General features: G+C 33.3%; 1 protein-coding gene across 5 annotated transcripts in view; it reads right to left on the bottom strand.

Moving 5' to 3' along the window:
• Positions 1–27,654, bottom strand: part of LOC128992647 (syntaxin-1A-like) — an 83,596-nt gene that overhangs the window by 21,622 nt on the left and 34,320 nt on the right. For 2 of the 5 annotated variants that reach the window (XM_054416337.1, XM_054416345.1), the window contains exons 4-8: positions 12,060–12,134; positions 6,909–7,091; positions 6,437–6,510; positions 5,486–5,623; positions 1,032–1,142 (exon numbers count right to left, since the gene is read on the bottom strand). In XM_054416337.1, the coding sequence (XP_054272312.1) occupies positions 1,032–1,142; positions 5,486–5,623; positions 6,437–6,510; positions 6,909–7,091; positions 12,060–12,134 (581 nt within the window). Of the gene's footprint in view, positions 1–689; positions 801–1,031; positions 1,143–3,573; positions 3,946–5,485; positions 5,624–6,436; positions 6,511–6,908; positions 7,092–12,059; positions 12,135–27,654 lie in introns of those variants that run through there. The other 3 variants (XM_054416353.1, XM_054416362.1, XM_054416370.1) reach the window with 2 other exon arrangements.

Raw genomic sequence — 27,654 nt, 5'->3', positions numbered from 1 at the left:
AGAAAGCATTGCTGCATTAGACAAAAAGGGAAATTACAAGGACACAAATAATTAGTTAGATGTGCTGTTATTAACATTTGCAAGGGGTTCAACTATTATTTGTGCAATTTCTCCACTTCACTTGGTTTTTAGTATCTTTCATAAATCAGCAAACATAAAAGCCACATCATTTACTTAACAAATTTTTGGAGAACACATCTTTTAAACATTATTATGATTGAGCTAATGAACAGTTTAAAAAATTGATTTTTTATGGGCTTCTTTTATCGATACAATTGGAACCAGATTTAGGTGGATAAATAATTTTATATAAATCTCTTTGTAGTTTAAATCTACAACCAAGAAATTTAATTTATTGTAAGAAGAGGTTTTACTGTATTCACCCAATACAGTTAGTATTTTAAGAGTTACATAAACAAACGTAATCTTGGACAGGTAAAAGGTGTATTGCACTATTAGCTTTTCATCGGTCATGTGTGCGATTAGCGCTCAGGTTTCCTCGTTTCTATTTAAAATCTGTATGTTGTCCAAAAAACAAAAATTAGCTATTGGACAACGATCTGACCATACCTTACAGAGATTACTTTCAAGAAATTTCAACCAGTCTCACACAAGCGTGCTCAAACAACAAGGTGAAAATGCAAGCTGTCGAGTAAACATATACTAATAGCAACGTGTAGGAGGAGTACCTTTCTGGCCTTGTTCGAGTAATCTTCGGCAACGTCGAGTTCCGTCTTGCCCTTGCTCACTTGGTATTGCGTGTTGGCGACATGATGTTCTATCCTGTCCACCAGCTCGCCCTAGGGGAGGGGAACACCGAGGAAGAGAAGAGAAAGAGACAGAACGATCAAGCAACACCCCGAACACACCCATGTTAGCGACATTTAGTGAGACATTCGTTAGTCGACCAGTGAGAGTGGGAGGAGGAACGGAGGGGGGAGAAAACAAAATAAATTAGTAAAATAAAATTGGTAAAACAAAATTTGGGGAAAAACAAAAACGGAAGGCATCTGTCGGGACACATGACTCACCCGACGCGCTTTACTTTGGTACTTGAGTGCCTTTTTGGTATCCTGAGTGGCAGTTTGTACGTAGTCCACTGCGTGTTCCACGTGGTACTCGATGCGGTCGATCATCTCGCCCTACACCACCACCAAACAGACAAGCCAACACCGTCACTACATGCTCAAGTAGGGATGATAGTGTGATGTGATACAAAGTTGATGGTGAAGAACTGGGAGGCAGAAAGATCAAACCTTAGCTCAATGAAATAAACCTCAGAGAAATTTTTATCTGGACGATGTAATTACTAACACTTCAAATCTGACCTGTGATGAAACTGTAACGTGCGCCAAGTGATATGAATAAAAAGACATTTGGAATCGGGGGCAAACTAATTCATTCACTAATTGTATTCATGTTACAAAGAAAAACTAACAAGTATTGCCAATTAAGGTTTTAGTTTTAAAAATAAATTTTTAAGTTTAAAATTTTAATAACTTAGGATCGGGTTGTCAAAAAGCTTTTTGACAAGCATAGAAAGTGTATTCATTGTTCTCTGCTATCAAATTAGACTGATAAAGGAAAAATATGAAATAAATTCAAACAATTCTTGTATTTCTACCAACCAAGGAAATTTTATAAGGTCAATTAGGAGTGAAATTTTTAAACCATTGCTTGTACAATTTGGTATCAAATTTCAACCAAGACGGCTCACTAATTAAAAATTTATAGGACAAAATTGACGATTGGCCAGATTTTAAACTCAATTTTGTTAATAAAACAATTTTTAGGTCGTGACTGTATGAACGCAAGTTGTATTTTTAAATTTACTACTTTTTGGGCCAAGGTTTGTCTACCTCCCACCCAGCATGTTTATGAGTTAATGAGACCAAAATGTTGACTTAAATCTAGTGTACAAGGTGATACAAGATGAAGAGATTACAAAGAAAAGAAAAAGAAAAGTTAGTAAAAGAAACTAGAAAACCCCTCCTTTTTTATTGCAATAATAAAACTTGAAAGGTTGAAAAATAAATCAGTTAACAATTTTGAACAAAATGTATGACATATGTATGAATGAACAATTAAAAAGTAATTAATGGTTATTATACAGGGTTGGGCAAATGTGTGGATACCCCTAGTTAACTTTTTAATAGGTGACATCAGGAAAACTAAACTCCACATACCTTCATAAAAAATAAAACTGCACTTTTTGGACGGTATCTCAATTTTTCCCGGGACCCCGAAATGGGGTATTTTGGGGGCAGCTCAACGATTTTAAATGTAAAGCCCCATCGAGTGAGACCTCATTTTAAAGGCCTTTATTAAAGAAGAATATCAAAGAAAACTAGAGGTCTCTATCTCAACCCAGTACGACATGGCGGTCATTTGAAAATACATCGTACAATTTAACCTCATTAAAAGTTTCTAGCAGGCTGATGAAAATTTAAAATGACCGCCATGTCGTACTGGGTTGAGATAGAGACCTCTAGTTTTCGCTGATATTTTTCTTTAGTAAAGGCCTTTAAAATGAGGTGTCACTCGATGGGGCTTTACATTTAAAATTTTGGAGCTACCCCCAAAATGCCCCATTTTGGGGTCCCGGGAAAAATTGGGATACCGTCCAAAAAGTGCAGTTTTATTTATTATGAAGGTATGTGGAGTTTAGTTTTCCTGGTGTCACCCATTAAAAAGTTAACTAGGGGTATCCACACATTTGCCCAACCCTGTATAAGGTTCAAGTTTGTATAGCAAAAAAGAAATATTAAACACTTTCTTATAAATATGATTGCAATATTACTTTTTACATTAGGAATTTTAAATCATTGACTAAGGATTTAGTTCAGACTTTGATTACTGATAGAACTTTAGAAACCAAAAGGCTTTGCTCCAGACTAAAATTTTAATCCCCAAAAGGATGTCGTAAAAGTTAAGCAAAGCACATAGCAGCTAGTCAAATATAAAACTGAATATGATATACCAACTGAATAGAAAAATGTTTTAAATTGAAGTAAAATAATAAGAAGTACACATTTCTACAAGAATGTTAAAACCATATCAGTATCCAAAGTCAATGCTAAAACCTTTTAGCATTGGCTTTTAATGAGTAGAAAATGAGGTTAGAAATGAAGTCTGAGAAAAATGTAATGAAGTCATTAGTTGGTTAGAAGATAATTGAGCAATGTGAATAGAATATTTCACAAAAAGTGCTTCAAAGGCATCATTCACTTGAAATAAATGGAAATGTGCAAGAAAATTAAAATTGTTTTGAAGTAATTAACTGGTTAGTAGATTCTTAGCTTAAAAGTTAAAATTAGTTAAATTAAATTAGAGTTAAAATATAGTTAAGTTATATGCTTCAGAAAACCTTTAAAAATGAAAGATAAATAAAATATGTCCAATCTAAATTTAACACTTGTCACCAATTAATCACAAAGAGTCCCGCTAATCTAAACAAGTTAAGCTTGAACAAAACTTTTTGTTTCGATGGGAAAATATGTGATTAAAGCGTAGTTAAATGTACATAACTGTACAACATAACTTCAAATATTATGTTTTCTTTACTTTGAAAGTAATTTTCCTTTTGGATTGGTGGAACTCTAATGTAAGTTAATTTAAAATATAGATGGAAATAAGAGCTAAATAGACATTTTTAAACTGCATGATTATGAATAACACAGTAGAAAAGTTGTCACAGAAAAAGTACAAGAAAATATTAAGAATATGCTTACTACCAAGTACCCCAAGTACAAAAATTGAAATGAAGTTTTGTTCAAAAATCCAAAATACCACCGTTTTGTAAATCTTCCAGCCAGCAGCCACCTATAAGCCAAAAGCAGTCCCCAAGCAAGCGGTATCACTGTACCTTAAGTTCAATCCATGGGGTTTTATGCCAAAATGAACACTAGATTGCTCTGATACGACCAATAAAGTTGTCTCGGCCAACTGGTATGGAATGTAAATTATTTGTAAAAATATTATCGCAATGAATAACTAAAATAAAAGACCTAATTGTTTATAAATATTGTTATGATTTAAAATATGAGGGCTGTCCGTAAATTAAGGATGTTTGTTTCGTTAAATGGGAGCTCAAAGGAGGCCATAATTTACGGACAACTCTTGTACAAGGAGTGGTCGAGTCCTGGAATATTAAGTAGTTACCTTGACTTTTTTACAAGCTTTATCAGATGTCAAATATTTCTAAATATTCTGAAAATTCAAGTTTTAATAGCTCAGCAACTATAGGATTAGATTATTTCAAGTTATGCATCACACAATAAAAATATTTGTTACTCAGACAATAGTAGGCCTATCAATCATTGATAAATAAGTCATTTGATGACTAAGATTCAACTAATACATCCGGCTAATTTAATCAATCCTCTTCGAGTTAATGTGACTTTGAAAAAAAATCAGAACTCGCCCACTCCTAATAAATAAAACACACTCTATAAACATAAAACAAAATCATGCTAAAAATAATAAGTCAAAGAAATCAAATTCACCCTTTTTCTCATACTGTATTTTGATTATCTTCGAATAAGTAATTAATCATATATAATTTATTTAGGGAATCAAAAATAAAGCTGATTTGTTATTGCCAAAAGAAAATAATATTTATCGATCCTAGAAGCATTTAAAAAAATGACTACAGATCAAATTATCTTCACAGAGTTTTCATGTCACATATTGCAGGTCTTTGGGTGACATGAAAATTGTACCAAAACAGTTTAATCAGTACAACACTTCAACAGCCTCTATAGAGTGTCATCTTCGGGACCATTGAACTCTCCATTTACAGAGAAAACTATCTATTACCTATGTATTAGTTCTATCTGGTTTATGTTGGGTTCAGAATTACAATTGTTCTTGTTTGCCATACTTTTAGTCCTCTGGTATACAGCTAAAGATTGAAACAACTATTTTAACATTTACCCAAAAATAAGAAACAATTAGTGGAAATCTGACCTGTAAAAAGTCGTCAACATGAAACACACATCAAAACTGATTTCCGATTTTGCAAAAGGACTAGAAGTCTACTTGTAGTACAAAGTCAATGTTCCCGCATTGAATTTCCAAGTTTCACTCTATATTCAAGTTGTAGCGTTAGAGTAGTGATCATCATGTGAGACTGTTTGGTTGTACCCAAAGACTTTGACCACAAAAATAAATAGTGCAGAGTTGAATCTTACTAGTTTTTTTTTTTTCATTCAAATACTATATTCTTTTTTAAACAGGAAAAATCAATCATTCAAAAATAGTGTCGCCACTATTATCAATTAGGTTAGGTTACGTTGGGATAGGTTAAGTTGTTAGGTTGGGTTAAGATAGGTTAGGTTGGTTTGCATTACCTTTATTTGCATGGAGCAAATTTTAACAGTGGTTTCCCTAGAAGACCCTAAAAAGTTAAATTAACTATTTTTCAAATCCATTTACATGTAAAATATCCAATAATTATAAAGTCCTATTCAAAATATGTCCCCACCTGGCTTTCCACTAACATGGCCATGTCCATGAACATGTCGTGCAGTTCACGGATGGAATTTTCTAACTTGATGATGTCTGCGTGTCGAGCTTCGATGTCCGCTAGCGTCTGCTTGGCCTGCTGCGTCTCCATGATGATCTGCGAAAAACCGTTTCTTAAAGTTACACACTTTTTTTTACCTGAGCGAAAAGTCATAGTCATAGTCATGGCTAATGTTTGTGTAGTTTTTATACCACAGCTAAGATTTAGTGAGATTTTACTATATTTCATCACTAGGGCATAAAGTGACTCTTTTTGATCCAAACTGAGATTTGGAAAATTAGAAAGTTATTCATAAATAGCTGTTACTGTGATTTAGACGCAATAAATATCACTCTACCACATCACTCCATAGGTAACACATTAATTTTTTATTACTGAAATTCTTCCACATTTAAATTTGTCCAAATTACGATAGAGTAGTGGAATACACAATATAACACAATGATTAACAATAACAAACTGTTTTGTTATAATGATACTATAATAGTTAATCGGAACTATTTTGGTAGACATAAGCGGCATACGAATAAAAAAACTATAAAATGTTCAGTTGTGTGCTCGATTACGATTCCAGCTGATTTAATTGAAACACTAAGAAGGTTAAGTGTAAGAAAGGGCCATGTGGCCCTAACTTTGCCTGAAAAAATAAAGGATTTTTCATTTCATTTTTCATTTTCATTAAGAAGAAGAAGAGTGCCGGTCAACACGTGTAGGCTATTGAAAAAAGCAGTTTTTTGCAGCAGAATGATAAAAATGATTTATGTCATATAGTATGGGTGGCAGAACCACTAAAAACGTCCTAAACAAAATTCAACGACAAAAAAGGCATTATAATATAACGATTTATAATCAAAGTACAAATTGTGGACCATATTAATTGTAAATCTGTAAATTAATTTATAAACATACCCCTTGCGTGAACACAGCTGGATTTCCTTGTTCTAACATTTCTTCCAATTCTTCATTGGTTGTTTGTCTACCCGCTGTAAAAAAAGTTTGTTATGTTAAAAATTCCTCGTAATCTTCCTTTTACATAAGTTAAATTACACAATTGAAGAATATAAAAGGTAAAAAGTGACATCTGAGTAAAAAGACGGTGGCAAGAAGAACGTTGTCCACTATCAGTTAAAATTTGTATGACTATTTTTGGAAAATAAGTTCACAATGAGGGAACAACCCTGAAATACCATAAGAAATCCTAGACATGGTGTGAACGTAATGAACAGAAAAAGCTGTATGCAAACCTGAAGATTAAAAACCACTCAAAATTCAAATAATGCTTTAGGCCAGAGATAATAATTCGAGTTTGATGATCAGGCCATTTAAGATATTTTTTTATTTGCACCCAGGAATTTTGTATTTCTGTTTCTATAGCACTTACTAATTTCCAGTTGCCGTTGTATCCGGCCCTTACACCTCTCCCGGTAGTCGGTCTGTGTTCGGTTGTATTCGGTCATCACCTCGACGAACTTGCGGGACAACGTTGAGTGTTGCGTCTTGCGTATCCTGAGATCCGCTGACGATTTGTTTGTTTGCTCTTCCTGCTCAATGTTTTGCTCGATAACTGTAATATAACCAAATAGGATTAGTAAAAATACAAATGTTAATGGGGTTATTGTTATCAATAATATTGAAAGAAATTGATGAATAAGAGAATGGGAATGAAAATAGGAAAAGTAGTCATAGTGGAACAACCTAAAATAAATAGCTACTAAGATACTTTTGGTTGGACATGAGATTTTGTTGGTCATTTATCATTTACATGAATTGGCAGGTCATAATTTAAGCATACAATATGTATTTTATCCTTGTTAAACATTAAAATCTTTCTTAAGCTTTGTTAAACAAAATTTATTGAAATAAATACAATCAATTACATTAGTTACATTTTTGTTGAGTGTTGTATTATAATTTTTTTTTGTTACTTTCCCTCTCATCCTTTTACAGGGTGAATAAAAAGTCAAGACCCCCCCATCTAATATTTTTCCAAGTAAATATACAGAGATATCCTTTTGGTGGTCGTGCAATCTTAGCAGGAAGTTTCATTTTATGATTTTGAAATTTTTGAGTGTCCCCCCAAAAGGGGGTATTTGGGGGGCAACTCAAATATTTTAAATGTAAACCCCCTTCAAGTGACACCTCATTTTGAAGGGTTTACAAAAACTTAAAGAATGGTGAAAACTAGAGGTTGCTATCTCATTTCTATCCAAAATGGTAGCCCGTCAAATATTGTGGAAAATCAATAGTAAAATTGGTTCGTAATGGTAATATTGGCTACCATTTTGGTAGACAATCAAGGGGGTTTACAAAAGAATGCCAGGATTTTAAATGGTAATTGTTTGGGTACCAATCAAGGTAAATAAACGTTTTATACGTCAAATTGAAGTAAAATAGCTAAGTTTTGTTTCCCATGTACCAAGGGAGGAAATGCTCCTTGGCATGCGCAAAACAGGTGCGGGGTGGTAGGCTGCCGTTGGTAGACTCACACGCCTGTACGATGTTTACGGTGCAACAAAAGGCACAGAATGTAATATATGGTTCCCAAAGATTAAATTGATTGCTAAATTAAACTAAACTGATTATAAAGAAATTTGATGCTGGTTTAATGAGTTTGAATGGCACCGTAGTGTTTTGAAAGAACATTCACCTGGCCGGCAAAAAAATGTGCAGTAACTGCAGTTCAGTTGCTTTTTGACTGGTGACAGAGTCGAAGAAATCCATCAATTCTACATCGGAAGCCCGAAAAAATCTATTTCCCGACAAAGTCTTCAATTAATCATACCTAAATTGACACTAAATGTTATCCTTAAAAGATTGAGTCTTTGTACCTACAAAATTCAGTTAAGACATCAGAAAAAACCTGCCGATCACCCTAAGAGTACAACTTAGCCAGTTTTACGCTCATGAGATTGATGAAATTCTGAATGTTATTAAATTATTCCGAATGTTTCAAAGTATGAGGAAAAAATTTGTTCTTTTCCCTTCAATTTGACGTTTAAATAGTTTAATTATCTTAAATAATTCCCGAGCAATGGCCGTTTAAAATCCCAGCATTCTTTTTTAAACATACTGGATTTAAAAACCGACGTTTTGCATTGATTACTGAAGGAGGGGATGGAAGGGGGGCCTGGGGCACATTAAGCTCGGTTCATAATCAAATTTGGCCGACCACCAGCAGCGGTGCTTGTACGGGATTGTTCCACTAATACTCCCCTAATTTGCTGACACGATTAGGCGACAAATTCCACTGAAATGCAAGTGGATCATAACCAACAAATACAACCCAATGTCAAATGCAGGCTGATTTTAAAAAATGGTGCAAGACTAAACAGGTGGATTTTCTATCTACATCAATAAACACAGCTGTTAATGTCAACAATGGAAAGAATACGTTACTATTATGACACGGCTTTGTAATGTTTTGGCTACAAATTAAGTGTAACAGACTTTTTTTAAGAAATGGCTACCACCAAGTAAAAAAAAGCGTTTTCTGAGACGAGTTTGCCCAAACTGGAGCTGTATTGACTGTTCAGAGAAAATTCCTCCCTCAATGTAGTTACTATGTGAATATTTTGTGATTTTTTATTTCCGATTTAAAAACGAGCTAATATTGCTTAGAAGTATATAAACACATTGATTTAAATGCAGAGACTTAGTTAAGGAAGGAAGAAGTAGAACCATAGCTTCCACTAGATTACACTTCTGGTATTTCAAATTTTAAATATCAAGCAAACTGATAAATTATGAAGTTCATAAAGTAAACCACATTAGTACAGGAACAATAAACTATGTAGGATGAAAAGAAATATTTTGATTAGTTATACTTTAAGAATTTAAATAAACGTATCCTTACTAAAATGTATATCAATTAAAGCTAAAATAACATGAAGAGTTGGTTCTTGAGCAATGGATAAAAACTCAAATAAAAAAAAAAAACACCAAGCAATTAAATTTTTTTTAAACAATGGCAACAAATTTCAGTCTCTAAATTTGGCACAATCCCAATAAACTTCAAAGATAAAATAGGCGACCGATTAATTGACTAAGCCTTCTATTCAATTAAGATTTTCATAGCACCCCTTTTAGTTTATTAGAGCTTTTTTAGTATTTTTTAATTTTTTAAATTTAGTTTTTTAGATGTTTTAGTCCAATTTTGTTAATTTAGATTACCTTCATGTTTACTACTTTATTTTTTTAATTCTGTATAGCCTTTATCATTCTTCATGAAAAGAACGTTGTGTGCAAAAAAAAACTCTCTATACCTATGTAATTATATTTTGCCCATTACCATGTCGATACCAATACTTCTTGTTGAAGGAAAAGTTTTCCAGTGCCAGTAACCCGGTAACCATGACAATGTCAGAATCTATTCTCGGTTACCAAATTAGAACCACAACCGACCCACTAACTGACCAACCTTACTTCGTTACTGACCAGGTCAATCAGTCAATCACAGCTGTTTTCAGTCAATTTTACTTTTACTGTCACTGTTAGAGATGATTTGAATAAAACAATAGTTTAAAATACAAAATTAAAACTTGATGAGGGGGTTTAAAATGAGTTAGTCATAGATCTATTTCTTATTATTACTGTCCAGTAACATAGCTTGTCGTGATTGTTGATAAACCTTAATAATTTGGGTTAATAACTGTTAATAATTTGGGAATGTTCTTATTTTTTAACAATTTTTACTATTTGGGTATTTCTATTTCTGCAATGACTGTCGTTTTCAAAAGTATGTTTACTTACAGGTATAATGAATGAGTTCAATATTACCAAGTGTATCTTATTAATAGGTATAAGTAAGTGTAAATATTAAGTTATTAAGTATTTAGTGCTTGATTTGTACTATAATTTTCTCCCGGGTAGGTAGGGTAAATTTCCAAATTGCTGAACGACAGACATACAGAAATTAAGATAATAATCGTTTTAGCTTTTATGTACAGGTAGAACCTTGATAACAAGACTCTAATAGGGATTATAAAATAAGACTTGTTATCAAGGTTGACTTCTTATCGATGTTTGCAATAAAATGTGATTAGGGATGTAATAATTTCAAGGGGATTTGAAAATGACCCTTGTCATCGAGGTTCTACTAAATATAAAACGTAAAAATACACAAAAAACTTCAGGGTTCTATGCAAAGTTAAGACAAAACTCTATTTATAGGTTTAATCGGATGTGATTTGAAGACAAAAACCAATATTTAATCACACTTCGCCTATTTCTGCAACAAAATAATCTAATTTCACAGCCAAGCAATAGCCCCTCATGACTCGGCGATAAGCGAGGGTAGACCAGGGAGGGGGGAGTTGCAATGTTCCTAAGTTGGCACACAGCCAAGTCAGTACCAACTAAACTGCACGGAGACAGTGCTACCACCACATTAAATGTGAAATGTACGACCCCGAGCCTCGTAACAGTTGGCTCCCCAATACCGACACTGTTTCATATTGATTCTTGTAGGAATTTTTTTGCAAACAGAGCGGAAACGCACATTACAGCACCTGGAATCCACTTCAAAGGGAGAAACATATGTTGAAATACAAATTTGTTTAAATGCTTTTTATACTGTTTAGCAAAATTTAAATACTTTGTGCATATTTTGATGTTTATGACGTTACAAAATATATCCGTTGGAATGGTAATTACAGTATATGCATCTGTTGTTTCTAAATACTTGGTTAAATATGTGGAAGCATAGTAATTATTTAGTCCTTGATCATTGGGCTTTCAATAAATGGTTCTGACTAATGAAACATATAGTCTTAGTCAGTAACAAAGCTACGCAAGGCATTACACTCCATTTTACACTCATCCTTAACTCATATTTGGGTTGAAAAACGCACATATTCCACCCTTTTTATATAAACGATTTCTTTGAAATGCCTTGTAGAAATGTTTAAGTAGAGTTAGCAAATTAACTTAATTACTGTTGGATTTTGTTGGTTATGAGGTTTAACTATTTCCATTATTCTACATGCCAAAAAGTTTTCTTATCATAAAGATCAGTTGCAATATTTAAAATATGTACAATTATTGTAACATGTCTACTTTTAGGTAGTTAGCTATATTGTATTCAATCACTGACTATGCTATAATTTTAGCTATTTTATAACATTGTCAATAATTTAAAAAAATTCAAAAGACAATAAACATAGTTCATTTTATTTCATTTCATAAGTGGCGTTCCCATCTCAAAGAATATGAATATGAGCTAGTAGCCATTTTTATGTTTAATACTTAACATCGTAAAATAACACTGACTATACAGTGGCATATATCCATTCCTTTAGACCCAAGCAAATTCAAACTTTAATTTCCATACAGAAATGAAGGTGCGAAAAAAAATTACCTATACTCTTCTTATTTAAAAATTATTCTGAAAAAAAAGATGGTTGATAGCAATGTTTTTGAATTAGTCTTTGAGATTTTCCTTTTCCTAATTTTAATGACTTTCTTTAGAGATTTTAAATACTTTGATTATCAAATCATGTTTAAAATTGTGAAACAGTAAGTGCTATGTACTCACCCTTTAATTTGGCGCGGACTTTGTTGGCAGTTTTCTTGATATCAGCCATCAAGTCCTCCAATTCTTGCTTGACCTCTGTAACAAACAATAGACTTTAGTAAAAAGTACAAAATAGAAAACAAACGTTAGTAAATAGTGGAAAACAAACCACATACTGAAGCAAACTGTAGAAAACTTAGCAACATTAGCAAACATTGCAAAATAGAAAGTAAATTTCAGTTAATGGCTGGGGACAAAAGACAAAAAGGTCAACAACAGATTAATAAAATAGTAAGTGAATAAAACTAATTAAATAGGCAAAAAAGTAAAAAACAATCATAAGACAAAAAAATTAAAACGATAACTGCCTATAGGCATTCTTTTGTTGCCTGACGCTTTTAAGGCAAATCAAAATTATATAAAAACTTTAAATAAATTTTTATTAAAACAATAGCTCTTTACCATAAGTATTTATTAAATGAATAAACCAACACAGGAACCTGAAAACAAACATTTAAAAAGTGAAAATGGTATAAAGACCAATAATTATTGGAAAAGAAGACAACAAACATAATTTGAATAATGTCAAAAATAATTAAAACGAACAGACTAAAAAAATAATAATATTTGAATGATTAAGCGCAAGTTAAATGACCTAGGGGCTATGGTTCGAATTCCTCCAATAACCGAAGGCATTTTTAAATGTTATAATGCACTATCAGATGGTACCACACACACTTAACATGTACACTTTAAGCTGTAAGGTCCCGTTATTAAGTAATTGAGGAAAGATTGCATGGAAGATGAAAAAGTTTTTTAAATCTCTAAGAAAAAGATTTTATAATCTTTGAGGAATAAAGCATTCGGTTTGTTGGTTACAACTGCTCATAAAAAAAAGTCTACTATATATTTTTATACCATCATCTAAAATATTGCGTGTTTTGTTTGAAAGTATCATCATTATTTACATAACTATACTTTTCTAAGTAGTTTCTTTTGTAGTTAATTCAAAAACAATTATTTCTGTATAATCAATCACTAGTGTCCCTGTTGCTCGAATTTGAGCAATTGCTAAGTATTACAGGCGTTATTTTAAAACGAATAACAGTCATAATTTCTGATGACTTTAAAAGATTTGACTCAAAGATTATGGAAATACTGAAGATGCACTTAACGGATCGATATAATCGACATTTCTTGTAAATATCTTATCATTTTTCAAAAGCTGATCTGGTTTTTAGTGTTTTCTACAAAAAAAAAAAAAACAGCCTTACTCATAGCCGCATTAGGTTGGTCATAATAACGATTAAAATTCTAAAAAAAACAACATTTTTCTATTTCTTGTCCTTGGTGGTGTTCTATGACTTTCCTATGTTTCCGTAGTTTGCAAATCGGCTCTTTCAATGACTACTATAAGAAATGCAGCACAGCACAGTCTTAATCCAGTTTTTTTAGTGCATCAAATTATCCAGGCTCTCTCGCATTTTCCATTGTAATATTTACGCCAACCCAAATTCAAATAGTAAATATTTCATTTCAACCAAGTCAGTAAATGTTTGTAGCAAACTGTTTAAATAAACAAACTTATTGACTGTTTACAATTAACATATCTTCTTCTCACTTTTAATTTCTGACAACAGCTGGAGTTTCATAACAGTGTTTTTTCCCATGTTAATCTTATGGAGAAATACAAAACTTTAAAGGGCCCCAGGGCCTCACTCCCTTATTATTTCCTGTAAAATGAAAGTTTACTGCACAACTTCACGTTACTCACTTTTACAAAAATGTAAAACAAATATAAACCATCTACTTTAACCAGTTTTCTAAACCCACCAACAAAATACGAGTTCATTTTACATTCCAGTCTACTGGATCGAGGACAAGTATTCCCGCTATAATTAAGTGCAATGGAAATACAAATTCAATGGTTTTAGCCATCAATTAGGAACAGAGTTTAAGTTGCCACTTGGAATAAACAAACATACACCAGTAGAAGCTACATAGGGGTGGGGGGTTTGCCTCAAAGCCCCAGTTATGCGCTGTTAATTATTGTTGACAAGTGAAATACCAGTTTTATACGAACTACTGTGTGGTTCTCTTTGGAATAATTTAGTACACAAGAATAAAACCCCCCTGACCTTTTTACTGTACAATTTATTTCCCTAAGATGAATTGCAAACTACTTATTTAGGGTTGAAAATAAAATAAATAGATTGTAAATATTGTCTAGGATTCACTGTGAGTTCCACAGTTTAAAATGAAGTAAATATAAAGGGTTAAACGATAGAGAATATTTGAATAAATTATTGAGGTAAAACACGATCGAGCCAATACAAAAATTTCTTTGATCATGTTACAATATGAACCCATATTGTAACTCACTTCCCATAATAATTTTAATTTGTGCTAATACAAATTTCCTATCCATGATGAATTTGATATTTAACAGTAAAAAAGATCTTGAAATAAAAATCTTGCAGTTCTGAATTGTATACGAGACAAAACCAAGACAAGACCAGAAATTGTGTTGACTGGGAATTATCCGAAAATCAGATATGTTCTTACGTTTTAGGTTTTCTCTTTAAATCATTGAAACTTTTTTTTATTATCATTATTTATCCAAGATAAGTTTTCTTTTTAATTTCTCCTTCCTTTACGCACAAAAGTGTATTTTAATCATTTTTTATGTAAGTTTTCTTTAACAAATATTTGAAACAAGAGTAGAATGTCGATAAAGAAAGAGCAAAAGCGATAAAGTAATGGTAGCAATAGAGGTTGGAAGTCAAACGAATCGCTTGCTTAAACCCGCAGTTGTCGGGATTCCAATACTTTCAGACAAGTCATATTACATCATACACACAACTTGAGATGTATCAATGTATGCTTTTGAGATTGTAACAAATAGATACTACATTGGCTAATGGTTTTGATTGTTCACTTCCTAACCTAAGAGTTGGGACATTATCAATTATCAATTATCAATTATTTAAGATGGGGACGCCACTATGTGCGTATTTTAACCCAAATATGAGTGAAGGATGAGTGTAGGATGAGTGGCGCGATCTTGTAGTCTTGTTAGTGACTAAGGCCGACATATTCCTTAGACACAGCTGTTAATTAATAGCCCATACAGCTATCACCTAACTAAAACCTATTGATGATTTGGCGGGATTTGAACCAGGGACCTCAGTGATCAAAGTTTGCGCTCTTCCACTGGACCAGCTCTACAGCACTAGAACCAGCACTAGAGTGAGCTGGTCTAGTCACTTCAGTCCCGCAAAATTATTAATGGATTTTATCTAAGTTGATAACGCTGCAACCCCTAGTTCTAGCCTGAAGTAATGTGAAAAACTATCTCGGACTACTGTCTATCGCCCATGGGGGAAAAATACTAGATAAGCTCACTCCAAACAAAGTTTGCCTTGTGCAGCAAAAGTTCAATAAAACATTGACAAATAAATCATTCTACAAAAAGTACTTTATACAATGTCAATTAACATCACGACCTTGATACTATAAGATGTATTTATTGTTCCGAAACACCCTGCTACATGTATTGTAATTGGCGTGGAGTGGGAGGGGGGGGGGTTAAAGTTACAGCGACAGAAGAGAGGGTGATTTGTGAATGTCGGTTTTTGTCACTTCCGTCGAGACCTCATATCTCACAACGTCGTGGTGAATAATCCTACGAAAGAAAAGTGTCGAATGGAAAAATCACAACACGAGGAAATGTAACCTCAACACTGAGATTACGTAGATTCGGAAGGTAAAGACGTTTTACAAATGTGTGTTTTTTTAGTAGTGACCTTGTTTATTCTCGGTTTCATGACCCAGTAAATTTAAGGGTTACAGTTATTATACAAAGAGAATAAGAGTTCTTATTGTCTTCAACATTAATTAGGGGCTTTGCAAATAATATTACTTTAACAAAAATACACCATTATTTTGCCATTTTGTCCTGATTAACCAAAATCAAATGGGGGGATTTCACATTTGTTGTAGAAGAGATTCAAGTTCGTAGAGCGATTTTAAATCTGAGGGATCAAGTTCAGTTATTTTTATTTATTTTTTATTTTTTTCTATGGAGGCTAGGAACGATTGATTGATTGATTGACGCTAGGCACGAGCCCGGGATACTTCAGGCTAGACCTAGGGGTTGCGGCATTATCACTTAGATAAAATCCATTGGTGATTTGGCGGGATTTGAACCCGGGACCTCAGGTCATGAAGTCCCGTGCTCTAACCACTAGACCAGCTCGCTCCCCACACGTTCGGTTATTAAAGAAAATCAATTAAATCAGCGTACAACGTAGTACACTGGATATATTTCAAATTGAGCACATGCGTAACTGTAACCCGTGGTCGAATGAGATGACAATGCCGCAGCTTCAAGCCCACTCGCAGCGACATATCTCACAGCAATGTGACGCTTTATTTACATGCCACCAACACTCAGTGCTCTCTCCATTAGCTTTAACTGAAGCCGACTGGGCGATCATTCTAAATCTTTCTTTTTAATTTAGGTGAAATTCGGACGGACTCAATTTATTTTTATTTTGTAACTTTTTTTCAAAACTGATGAAGCTAAAAATAGATTGAACTTGTGTGACATTTGAAACAGTTTTTAATAGTTCTTTGGGAAGCAAGTTGATATTGATGAAGAACGTTTGAGGTTAAGTACCAGAGGTTCTGGGTTAAACTCCTGCCAATCACCAATGGATTTTAGCATTGATATGATAATGGCACCGTCGATGCTTTGTCTGAAGTAATGTGTAGAACATGGGCTAGAGCTCAGCACCCTAGATTATGAAGGAGGACAAATTCATAAGAACATTATTTTTGTAATGCTCTACTTCTTTGATGAATTTAAAGATTAACTTAACACATACAAACCCTACACAACAGATTATTCTAGAAATTAAATACCATAATAGTAAAAATGTACTGACAGAGTATTGTAGTTAAAAAGTATAGTTGAACTACCCCAAAAAACATAATAAATTATTTTTGGGAATCGGCTTCACACCAGAAGTGTACTGTAGCCAACGAAGAAAAAAAGCACACAAAACAAACTGTGAAGTCTAGTTAATAAAATACAAGAAACTCCCTAGGCAAGCCCATTAGATGGAATATTTAAAGCTTTAACCAGAGCCTGAGGGACATGCGTTTTTGCTTTTCTTGTACACTCAAATTCCAGAAATAAAAATACAGGATTTCCCACTTGCAGCCACAAGATGTTGCATATCAATTCTTGTATCTTTTAAAAACTGTACAATTTACACAATACACATTAGATGACCTGGAATGGCCCCATGATGTTAAAATATGTAATGGACCCATGACCAGCTTCGAAACGCAGTAGTATTATAAAAAGATTTGTCTATTGTTCCCATGATTTTACAGTGGTAAAATAATCTGTAAATAAATTGAATACGTCGACACACTCAAGCATCATGGAACATTAACACACCTTTCCAGCAGCATAATAAAAAGGAACATAGATCTAGAAAACAATTTAATCCGTGGTAAATTCACAGCTCTGCGCATAGTGATGTCCCGTTCAACACGGTTTTTTTTTTCCACAGACGCTAAAGATAGGATTTTAACATGGTATCAAAAAGTCAAAAGCATTTTACTATTGGATACCTAAGTAGACGCTTCTACAATATAAACTGGCAGCAGCCTTTTTTTGTATTTTTTTTTTTACATTAGTATAATGAGCCACACTTGCAAAGTGTGCTATGTCTACAATTCTACTTCCTTGGTTTCCTTGCTTGTATTTTTGTGGCATAAAAAGTTTTATAGCCAACAATAAGTTGTCCTATCAAAACTGGCTTGGTTAAAAGAGCTTTAAATTTTTTTTTATTCTTAAACTAACTAGAACTTTACTCGGGGATAGAACATCTAGTTTTATCAATAGACAAACAAAACGTCAATGCCAGTAACTAATTGTATCCTTCGCAAGGGCAATTATACCTAAATCTCTATTAGTGATCGTAGCTGTTCTTTCAAATTTCACCATCATGTCTTTGCATGTTTTATGTTCCTATTTATCATTGTTATGTGTCTTTGTATAGCTTCCTTGTTTTTATGTTATTTATATGCTGTTATTTATATTTTGATACTCCATCCATTGTTGTTAAATATTACCATGTTAAATTAATCTGTTTCCAAATCACTTCTATATTTGCATAAGTAACTGAACTGGTTAAACTTTCACCTCATTGTTCTTGTTGATTCTTGTTATGTTTGTTATTGCTATTCTTGTTATTATTGTTTAGAGCTATTTTTCCAATCATTTCATTATTGTTATTCTTATTATATTTTTATGCAAAACAGTGTAATCTGCCAATGTATACTATTGTTATATGGTGTTTCTGTATGAAATAAATAAATAAATAAATTGGTTTTGACTAAACAGTAAAATTAACAAATCGGCAGCAATTAACGAATTACGAAATTAGAACATAACCTTTCTGAATCAATAACCGCAAGGACCTAATCACAAAACAGTGGCCAGCTGAAGCCACCCCTATTACTCCTCAACAACTATCTATTACCGCAGTTTGGGGCCAATTAACTTGAATCACCCTTGTAAATCTCCTTAGCAAACGCAATCACTTTCCGCTGGTTTTGGAAAAACTCCCAACAACCCGGCTAATTGTTTGGTTTGATGAAATACAGTTTAATTTGCTCTGGAATAATTGGCCTTAAGTTTCACTGTGCCAATAAGGGTGAGGGTTGAGGTTGGTGTCTTGAATTTTGGTGCGAGTGGGGCAGGTTCGATTTCCAGCACATCCACAAAACATAAGAGTTTCGACTGTTCAACCTAAAAGCCTTTTAGCGAATTTCCCTATAGGGAAGTAGCTATTACCATAGGTCTCATGGTGAGACCTAAGCCCGGGACCGATTTACTTTTTCATTTTGATCTCCCCAGAGGCCAAAAACACCATTCGTTCAAATTTTTATATATATATATATATATGTCCATCCGCACGATAACTTGAGTAATTTTTGTCTGATTTTGATAAAATTTGGTTTGAAGGTGTAAGGCGGGATAAACTTGAATGAGTTCGCGAACCAGCATGATCGGACTATGGGAACGGGGGTTTATGGGGGGTTTTATGGCGTAAAAATAGGCTTTTCCCATTTTTGACCCAAAAAACACAAAATTTCACATTTTATTTTTAAACCATTTTGTAGAGCTTAAAAAAACAAATAATTTAGTATATTGAAGCGTTATTATGCGCCTAATTGTTACGGAGAAAATTCAAAAAATTGTAATTTTAAAATTCCCATGTTATTCTTGTGGAGAATAAGTCAACTGTTGTAGTTTGCTTGTTTATGAACATTTTGATCGATTTTGGAAAATACTTTTATTTCTTACTAAACTATTATCATTTTATAAAAAAAATCATTTTTACCCTCCCTGTTGCAGCAAACTTAAGTACTCGTTAAACTTATTCTATTTAAATAGGAAATGAATGTGCTATTTTTATGGAGGCATTTTAGTGTAAATCTAATCAGGTTAATGGAAATTCGCTTAGTCTGCAGGTTTGCTGCGGCGGGGGTATTTTAAACTCCTTATAGACGTGTAAGCGAATGGTTATAGTGTTTGCTGGATTGATTCTGAGAATTAGCTCTTTGACGGTTTTAAACTCAACCCAGCTATCCTTGATCATTGGGTTTTTTGGTAAACTGTCCTAGCTAATAAAACAGCTGATACTACTGAGTAACATTTTTTTTCACAAGGCTCCATTCTACACTCATCGTTCACTCATATTTGGGTTAAAATATGCACCTAGATGGCGTCCCAATCTCAATTGATATCTCAACAATAATACCTCCTTAGAAAATACCAAAGGTGTTGACCAAATATTACATTTTAAGTTTGCTCCTTTAAAACAGGCACATTTAAAGAAGATATTTTATAGGGATCGTAGGATGAATTTTTGACAGATACGCAGTAAGATTTTTGCTGGGTTCAACCCCAACAGCGAAACGTATATAGAGAGCCTAGTTTTAATTGAATGTAAAACCTATTAGAAACGTCAAAGTATTATGAATTAATCTGTATAAAATAGAGCAATTTAAAAAGTCAGCAATGAAAATAAAATTCTATATATTACATACAACAACCCATTTAATTTACTAGACATCTAAAGGTTATTGGACATAGCGCTTCAAAATTGTATCAAATTTTTATGTGGTTTGAAATAAAAGTTTTAAGATTACGGAACATGAAAAAGTGTAAAATTTTATGAATTACATGGAGCGATTATGGTGTAGATAAATGGTGGAGCAATAACAGCATTTGGAGCTACACATGGTAAATGATACACAATACTCAAAAAACTATATACAGAAAGACAATAGCAGCATATTGTCATATAATTATGACACATTAAATCGAATAAAGCCCGCTGAGTGTTTTTTGTAATATTGGTTCACTGTAAAACCATTGTAATTATTGAGATAAGTACTGGGAATTAAGTACTATAATTGACTTTTTGGATACTGAAGTAGGTAATCCATTAATATAAACAAGCTATTGTCAATTTGTTATTCAAATCGGACACAGTTAAATCATTTACAGACTCACTGTGCCACGGTCAAATTTCTTTTTTTTTATTTGTCTGGAAACTCCACTGGGTTAGCGTAGTTGACTGTTCAATTACCATAAATGTTATGTGTGTCAACTTTTGAAATGTTTACTTATATTTGTCCTAATAATTTATGTCAAATTTCATTGAAGTCTGACCAAAATTACTCGGAAACGCACATACATACATAAATATTTTAACAAAGTGTTTTTTACCTGTGGGAAAATAAATATAAAAAATTAAATCAGTTCCGGGTCTAGGTCTCACCCTATCACTTACGGTAATAGCTTCTTTCCTACATGGGAAAATCAAAATTCTCAATTATCTTTGCGAGTAGGTTCAACTCAAAATCTTTTCCTATTGATAAGATTCACTTTCCAAAATAAAATACTCATCTATTAATAACCTTTTTCTAAAGCAAAGCACTGTGTGCGGCCTATACAAAATGATCATTCTATAAATCACAAATGTGTTTTCTAGTTCTATTCTCGGCTGAATCCATGGGTGTGAAGTTTGGGGGTCTATTGTTCTCGTCAAAATGGGATATTGTCGATAAACATCTCTGAGACAATGCCTCGGCTCTTCACAGCGGGGAAACTTAAGCCCCGGTTAAAATACCCGTCTTAGGAGATACTTAGTGTACCCATTACTCCCTTCACATAACAATAAAAATCATTTGTCCACAAACAAACAAACCTTAATGTAAATTTTGGGAAATTCTTATAGTTTTCTATCAATCTTCGTAAATAAATATAAACAGTTATACAACACCTATGACAGTTTTTCTTACCGACCAACAATATGTTTTTGACTTAACCAAATCAATTACTTATCGTCAATTGAATAGTTTTAAACATACATAAGTTTTATATTTCTACAAAATAGTATTTCATTACCAAAATTCAACCAAAAATGTATTGACCACCAATAAATATTTGCAAAAAAATTGTGTTTCCTGATGTGTACATCTGACAATGTTAACAGTAAAAGCGGAGAGCTCTGAGACTGAGACGATGCAATTTGACCCTCGAAAAGCCTAAGCAATGAAACATCCCAGGGATAACACGAGACCTAGTTCCACCTGAACGTTGTAAAGATGAGCATTGCCCTTGTACAAAACAGTTTGCAGATTCAACTTGCTGTTGTCTTTGGTGCTTTTTAATTTGTTAAGTAATCATAGCCTCACTAACAATATTCTATTTTATGCACATATTTAACATATTTTGTTTTTTAGCGCTTAGCCTATTTAACTATGTTTAATACATAATTTCAAATTCATACACATAAGTACGTTTAGCATGATAACTCAAGCAAAACCGATCCAATATTGATGAAATTCAAAATAAACGTGTAAAACTCCATTATTTTAACAAGTTTTAGAACCGCCATGATTGGACTATGGGAACGGGTATTTTATGGGATAAAAATTGGTGTTTCCCATTTTTGACCTTGAATACATAAAATTTTGCAATATCTTTCAAAATTATTTTGTAGAGCTTAAAAAAATAGTATAATGAAGCATTGTTTTATGCCCAACAGTTACAGAGAAAATTTGAAAAAAAGTGTAAATTAAAAATTCCTATGTTATATTTATGGGGAAGAAATAAAAACGGTTATAGGCCTAGTTTGCTTGTTTATGGATACATTTTAGTCAAATTTGACAATTTTGTTTATTTAATACTAAGCTATTGACATTTTTATAAAAACCCAACCTCATGCCTTTCCTGTAGCAGCAATTATAAGTAGGCCTACTCATTACAATTAATGTTATTTAAATAGGAAATCAATCTGATAGTAAGGGAATATTTTATTGGGAATCTTGCTCAGGGAAATGGAAATTCGCTCAGTCTACAGGTTTGCTGCGACGGGTGTATTTTGCTTTTTAGATAGGTGGAATCAAAATAAAGCCACAAAGTTATCACACAACTTCTAGCCATCGGTTATTAGCTGGATTCGAACCCAACGCCTTCATGACTAAAGCTCCACTCACTAAACCACACCAGCCAAGCTAATACATAGACGAAAACATTCGTTAAGCAATAAAAGACTAAAATTAAATAAAAAAAACACGTTATAACCGTGCTATTATTTTAAACAGAATCTATTACACTAGCGTACGAAAACAGAATTAGAAGAATTTAAAACTAAAAAAAAAAAACAATGTCTAACTGTTTTCTAAGTCGCTACTAGAAATGTCAGACGCCTTCAATTTTCAAACCGCCCGAAGCATCCTGCCAAACAAATCAGCCGTGCGGGTTGCATATTCATTTAGTGCAGGCGTCTTGGTTTATTCAATGGTTTATAATTATATTGAATAAATTATACACACCCACGGATATTCTTCAGAGCAATTCTCGATATTGGCCACATTGTCTTATATTCAAAATTTACTATCTATTATCATATAAATCGTATACGTTCTACTTTATATAATTTACCCTTATGATGTTATTCTCCTCAATTTAACCAACAAATTCTATATAGCTTTCGTTTCTACTAGATTGAAATGCATTTTACCCACATTCAAATGTACACGCCTTATGACACAACATTAGCCTTATTTTATTGAAATTAAACTGGCCAACAATTATGGATGTATCAACTGTATTTCAATGAACAGGAATAGTATATTTCATTACTAGGACCGAAAGTGGCATTTACCGACGCGCGCTCAAGTTCCATATGTGAGGCAAAGCCGAACACAGGGAAACCAAATTTCACGTGCGAGGCGAAGCCGGGCAGGTGAGAGTTATTTTCACGTACGAGGCGAAGCCGAGGACGGGAATAATATAGAGCAAGTGTCGGGAAAAAACTTTTGGTCCGAGTTATGAACGATACTTTTCATCACGACGCAAAAATACACACATGCAGAATAACATATCTCAGTAATATTAAAATAGTTTTAGACCACTCTTCATCATTGCAAATACACTTCAAAACTTATATATGGTTTCATAATTGTAGATAATCTATATATTAATAGGCAAGCATGTTTCTTTAAAACCTTTTTTCTCAGCTCGTGTGTATCGTATGGAAAATCTACGCATACCGTTAGAAAGCTATTTTCCTGTAGATGTGCAGACTCCCTTTATAAATTAAAATTGGCTCAAAAATAAGCACAAAAAATGAATTTGAAAATTTAGAAAATTAACATGGGTCTTATGGGTTGCTATGGTGATAACGAAATAACAACAAAATATAAACAGAAAATCAAAACAAATGGAAGACATTCCAATCACATGTTTTATTTACAGTGTGGGGTGAAAATAGAGAAGTTTGCACAAAACATACTTTTGGTCGATTTTCGACCACGGGGCGTGCTCTCGTTTAGATAAATGTATAAATAAATACTTCATCACTAACATTAATTAATTTAACATTTTGTAATTTGTACCAGTGTCTAAGCTTTCTGTATTACTCTTCTTATCCTTCCCGTGATTTGATAAGTTAAGCTGTTTTCATCAAATCATCAGTATGTTCATGTTAGACATACTTTGAGCAATTTCAAACATGCACTATGTTAAAAACACAGCAAAACAAACTAATGCCTGTTTCTATATAGATTTAGATTGTGCAACAATAAAAACAGCTGTTTTAAATCATTAAATTAAACCGTAACAAAACACTAGCGCGCGTAGTGAGTAAATGGAGAACTATTCGAGAGCGAGGGAAAGTAAATTTAGAGCGAGGGAAAATCAGCTGATGATTTTCCCTCGCCCAAAATTAGAGCTTGGGAAACAGCGAATTTCATTGATGACAGCTGTTATCGAAAATAGTTACTTTCGGCGAGGAGTGATGAAAATAATATTGTTGGTTGACAAAACAAGCTTTTTACAAGAGGTATTTTCGCATTCGCGATCAAATGCTCATAGTTTCAAAATTGTGTTAGTCAGAAGTATACAGAAAATATACCTGCGGATAGTTTATACCTGCGGAAAAATCAAAGTTCCAATATCGCAAACCCTGAACTAAAACACAAAACAATTTAAAGTGAACATGCTGTAACATCGACCATAAAAGTATTCAATCAATCAATACACTGGACGAAATGTCCTTAGAAAACTTCCGTAATAATAAATGACTTATTCCCACAAGTGAGCAATCCCTTCTGTAAACAACCCTTGGGTTAGTGCGGGTGCGTGCAGCTTGTCACGGGGAAGGGGTTGTAAAACGATATTTTCGCACGCGAACAGTCATGCCGAGGTACAGATCAACACACACTGGTAGTGGCATTGACTTTGGATACAAGCAGACTGCACATAATATTGAATTTGGATTCGAGTACTCACTAAAAGTTGTTTCATAATTCTGACATTTGGAAAGGAAATATTTTAGTGAAAACCTTAGCAGGTACGTAAAAATTTGCTTTGTCCGCAGTTTTGCTGTGACGGGGGTACAAAGTATAGATTAGAGATGGATTAGAAACAAGACAATGACGTGAAATCGTAAACTAAAACAGCCCAAGTACAAAAAAAACGAATTATAAAATCATACACGTAATAGTGTAATTTTAAATTATAACAAGTTTCATTCTCCATTTGCAGAAATAAATCTAATGTATTAAAGAGAGCACCTACTCATAGGCACTGGCAACGTATTACCATCGTAATTTCAGCTACATCTAGATACATTATACATAAACACCAGAAAAGCCACAAAGATCAGCAAAATCCTTGGTTTTATAAGTAATAAGCTCCCTTGTTGTCGAAGCCTATCGACAGCTCTCGATCAATCTTCTGCAGCCTATCGTGTATTGGTAAACATTTAAATCTTTTAAAGTTCCCGATACAAAAACCACAGAGTAGGTTAAACAGTATTCATTTTTGTGACTTTATATCTTCTGCTCCTTTATGTTTTACCTAATACGTGTGTATATTAAAAACTTCTTAACCATTGTACAGTAATTGTTACTAACATTACATATTGTTTCACCGTTTCACAAGTAAATGAATGTATTGGCTTATGACAAGGCACTAACCGAAATCAGGGTGTCCACAAAAGATTTGTTATTAATTTTCATGACTATCCATGACCATTTACCATTGATTTCCATGACTCGCGAACTTTACATGAAAATTATAATATAACATACACACACGAATAATACTGCCTAGACAAGTTATTTTGCAGAAAATACTGAAATATGTAATAACAGATAATGGAGTACAATGAGTACAACAATGAACTAAAACAAACTCAAAACTCATAAAATAATACAACTTAATAAATTGAACTGTCGAAAATTTGTTAAAAATCCTGAAAAATAAGGCATTGAATGGTCCCCTCAAATCCACCCATCATTGGGGATTGTCATGACTTTCCATGACTATCCCTGACTTTCCAGAATGTGGACACCTTGGAAATAGTCTTATAACCTTTTACTGTGAACATGGCTACATTTCACACAGTAAATCTCGAACACAATCATACACTTTGTTCTCCATTTTAATGGTATTTACAAATAAGTTAAAAAAAAAAAAAAAAAAAAATACTGGTTGATGAAAGTTTTTGTGTGATGACATTTTACATTTCACTATCTCACCTGTATATTTTATTGACCATTTCACAATAATTATAACAATATACAAATCATTTTTCGATTCAAATTGGAATTTATTTAATGAGAGAAACATTTTACAGACAACACAACAGGGAAATTGATGAAAACTTCTACATTTTTTACACCAAGAGAAAATTTTCTTCCAAAAAAGCGATGACGTGAGGGTAGACACTTATTACCACCCCGCACAGTAAAGTATGGGCGTATTTTCCAAGATGTTTGGTGGGGGTGGGGAAGGGTAAAGTCATCTTGGACATGATATTGTCGTGATATGGGGTCGATATCGCGTGCGGGATTGTCGGCGATCCCCACATGATATACAGACAGCGCCGCTTCCGCAAAAGACACTGCCTATTCTGGTTGGGTATTAAATTAACCGCAGTTTTATGTTATTTATATAACTTGAAGAATTTGAGAATTAAATATATGTTTTGACTTTTTTGTGTACACAATTCATAATAAGAGAAAGTTTTACTGGAGATACTACAGCTCCTCTTGTGGTTGTTTGGGATTAAATTAAGCCTTGATGTTTAATGCTGCTTGGTTAACTTGAGTAATGGAATAATTGACATCTTTTGATTTTTAGCCCACATAAACCCACTGCAAGAAAATTTAACTGGAAAGACAGCTGTTTCTGAGACAACCTTAGCTATTTTCAAGCTAAATATGACTTTATACAATTTCTGACACGTTTTCATAGTTTAATTTCAAATTTTAAACTGTTACTTATGAGTATCAGGAACGATCTTGTATAGTGGTTAGAACATGGGACTTCGGTCCAAGAAGTGCCTGGTTCAAATCCCACCAAATCACCAATGGATTTTATCTAAGTGATAATGCCGCAACTCCAAGGTCTAGCCTGAAGTAATGTGAAAAACAATCCCGTGCTCGTGCCTAGCGTCCTAAGACAAAAATATCAAATCTAAATGACAATTAAAATAATTACATTACAATCCAAGAATTCAAACAAAAACGACTCACGGTAAATAATTTTCTAAAACTCAAAATGTAAAATAAAACATGGTATAAACCGATAGGAAAATAAGAGTACTCATTTTATATTTATTTATAATTTCACACAGTTTAGTGATTAAGTCAACATTGGCAGCACTGACAGACAGAGCGATAGCTGGGAAAACTGCCAAGAGACCTAGGGCCAAGAAAACTTGTCTTTACGATCCCGCCGTGGGGTAAGTTGTCAAGCTAAAACGTATTGTGGTTCTGTTCCAAAACTACGGTCCCAACCTTACCGGTGTTTATGGAGCTTAATTTATATATTCTGTAGAACAAAAAAACAACCACATCGACAGCCACTAAAATGTTATATGTTTTCACGAGTTGACATGGAAAAGTCACATTGTTCTCTAAACAAAATGAAGTACTTAACAGTCAAATAAAGTTTTGAGTTAGAGAATATCCTCAAGGCCGCGGTGTGTGGTTTGGCAACGTCGCA

The sequence above is a fragment of the Macrosteles quadrilineatus genome, unplaced genomic scaffold, assembly GCF_028750875.1.
Source record: "Macrosteles quadrilineatus isolate MER2022 unplaced genomic scaffold, UCM_ALF_1.0 Scaffold_1__1_contigs__length_201487025, whole genome shotgun sequence".
In the NCBI taxonomy this organism is placed as follows: Eukaryota; Metazoa; Arthropoda; class Insecta; order Hemiptera; family Cicadellidae; genus Macrosteles; species Macrosteles quadrilineatus.
This window is presented reverse-complemented; position numbering and strand designations above follow the sequence as displayed.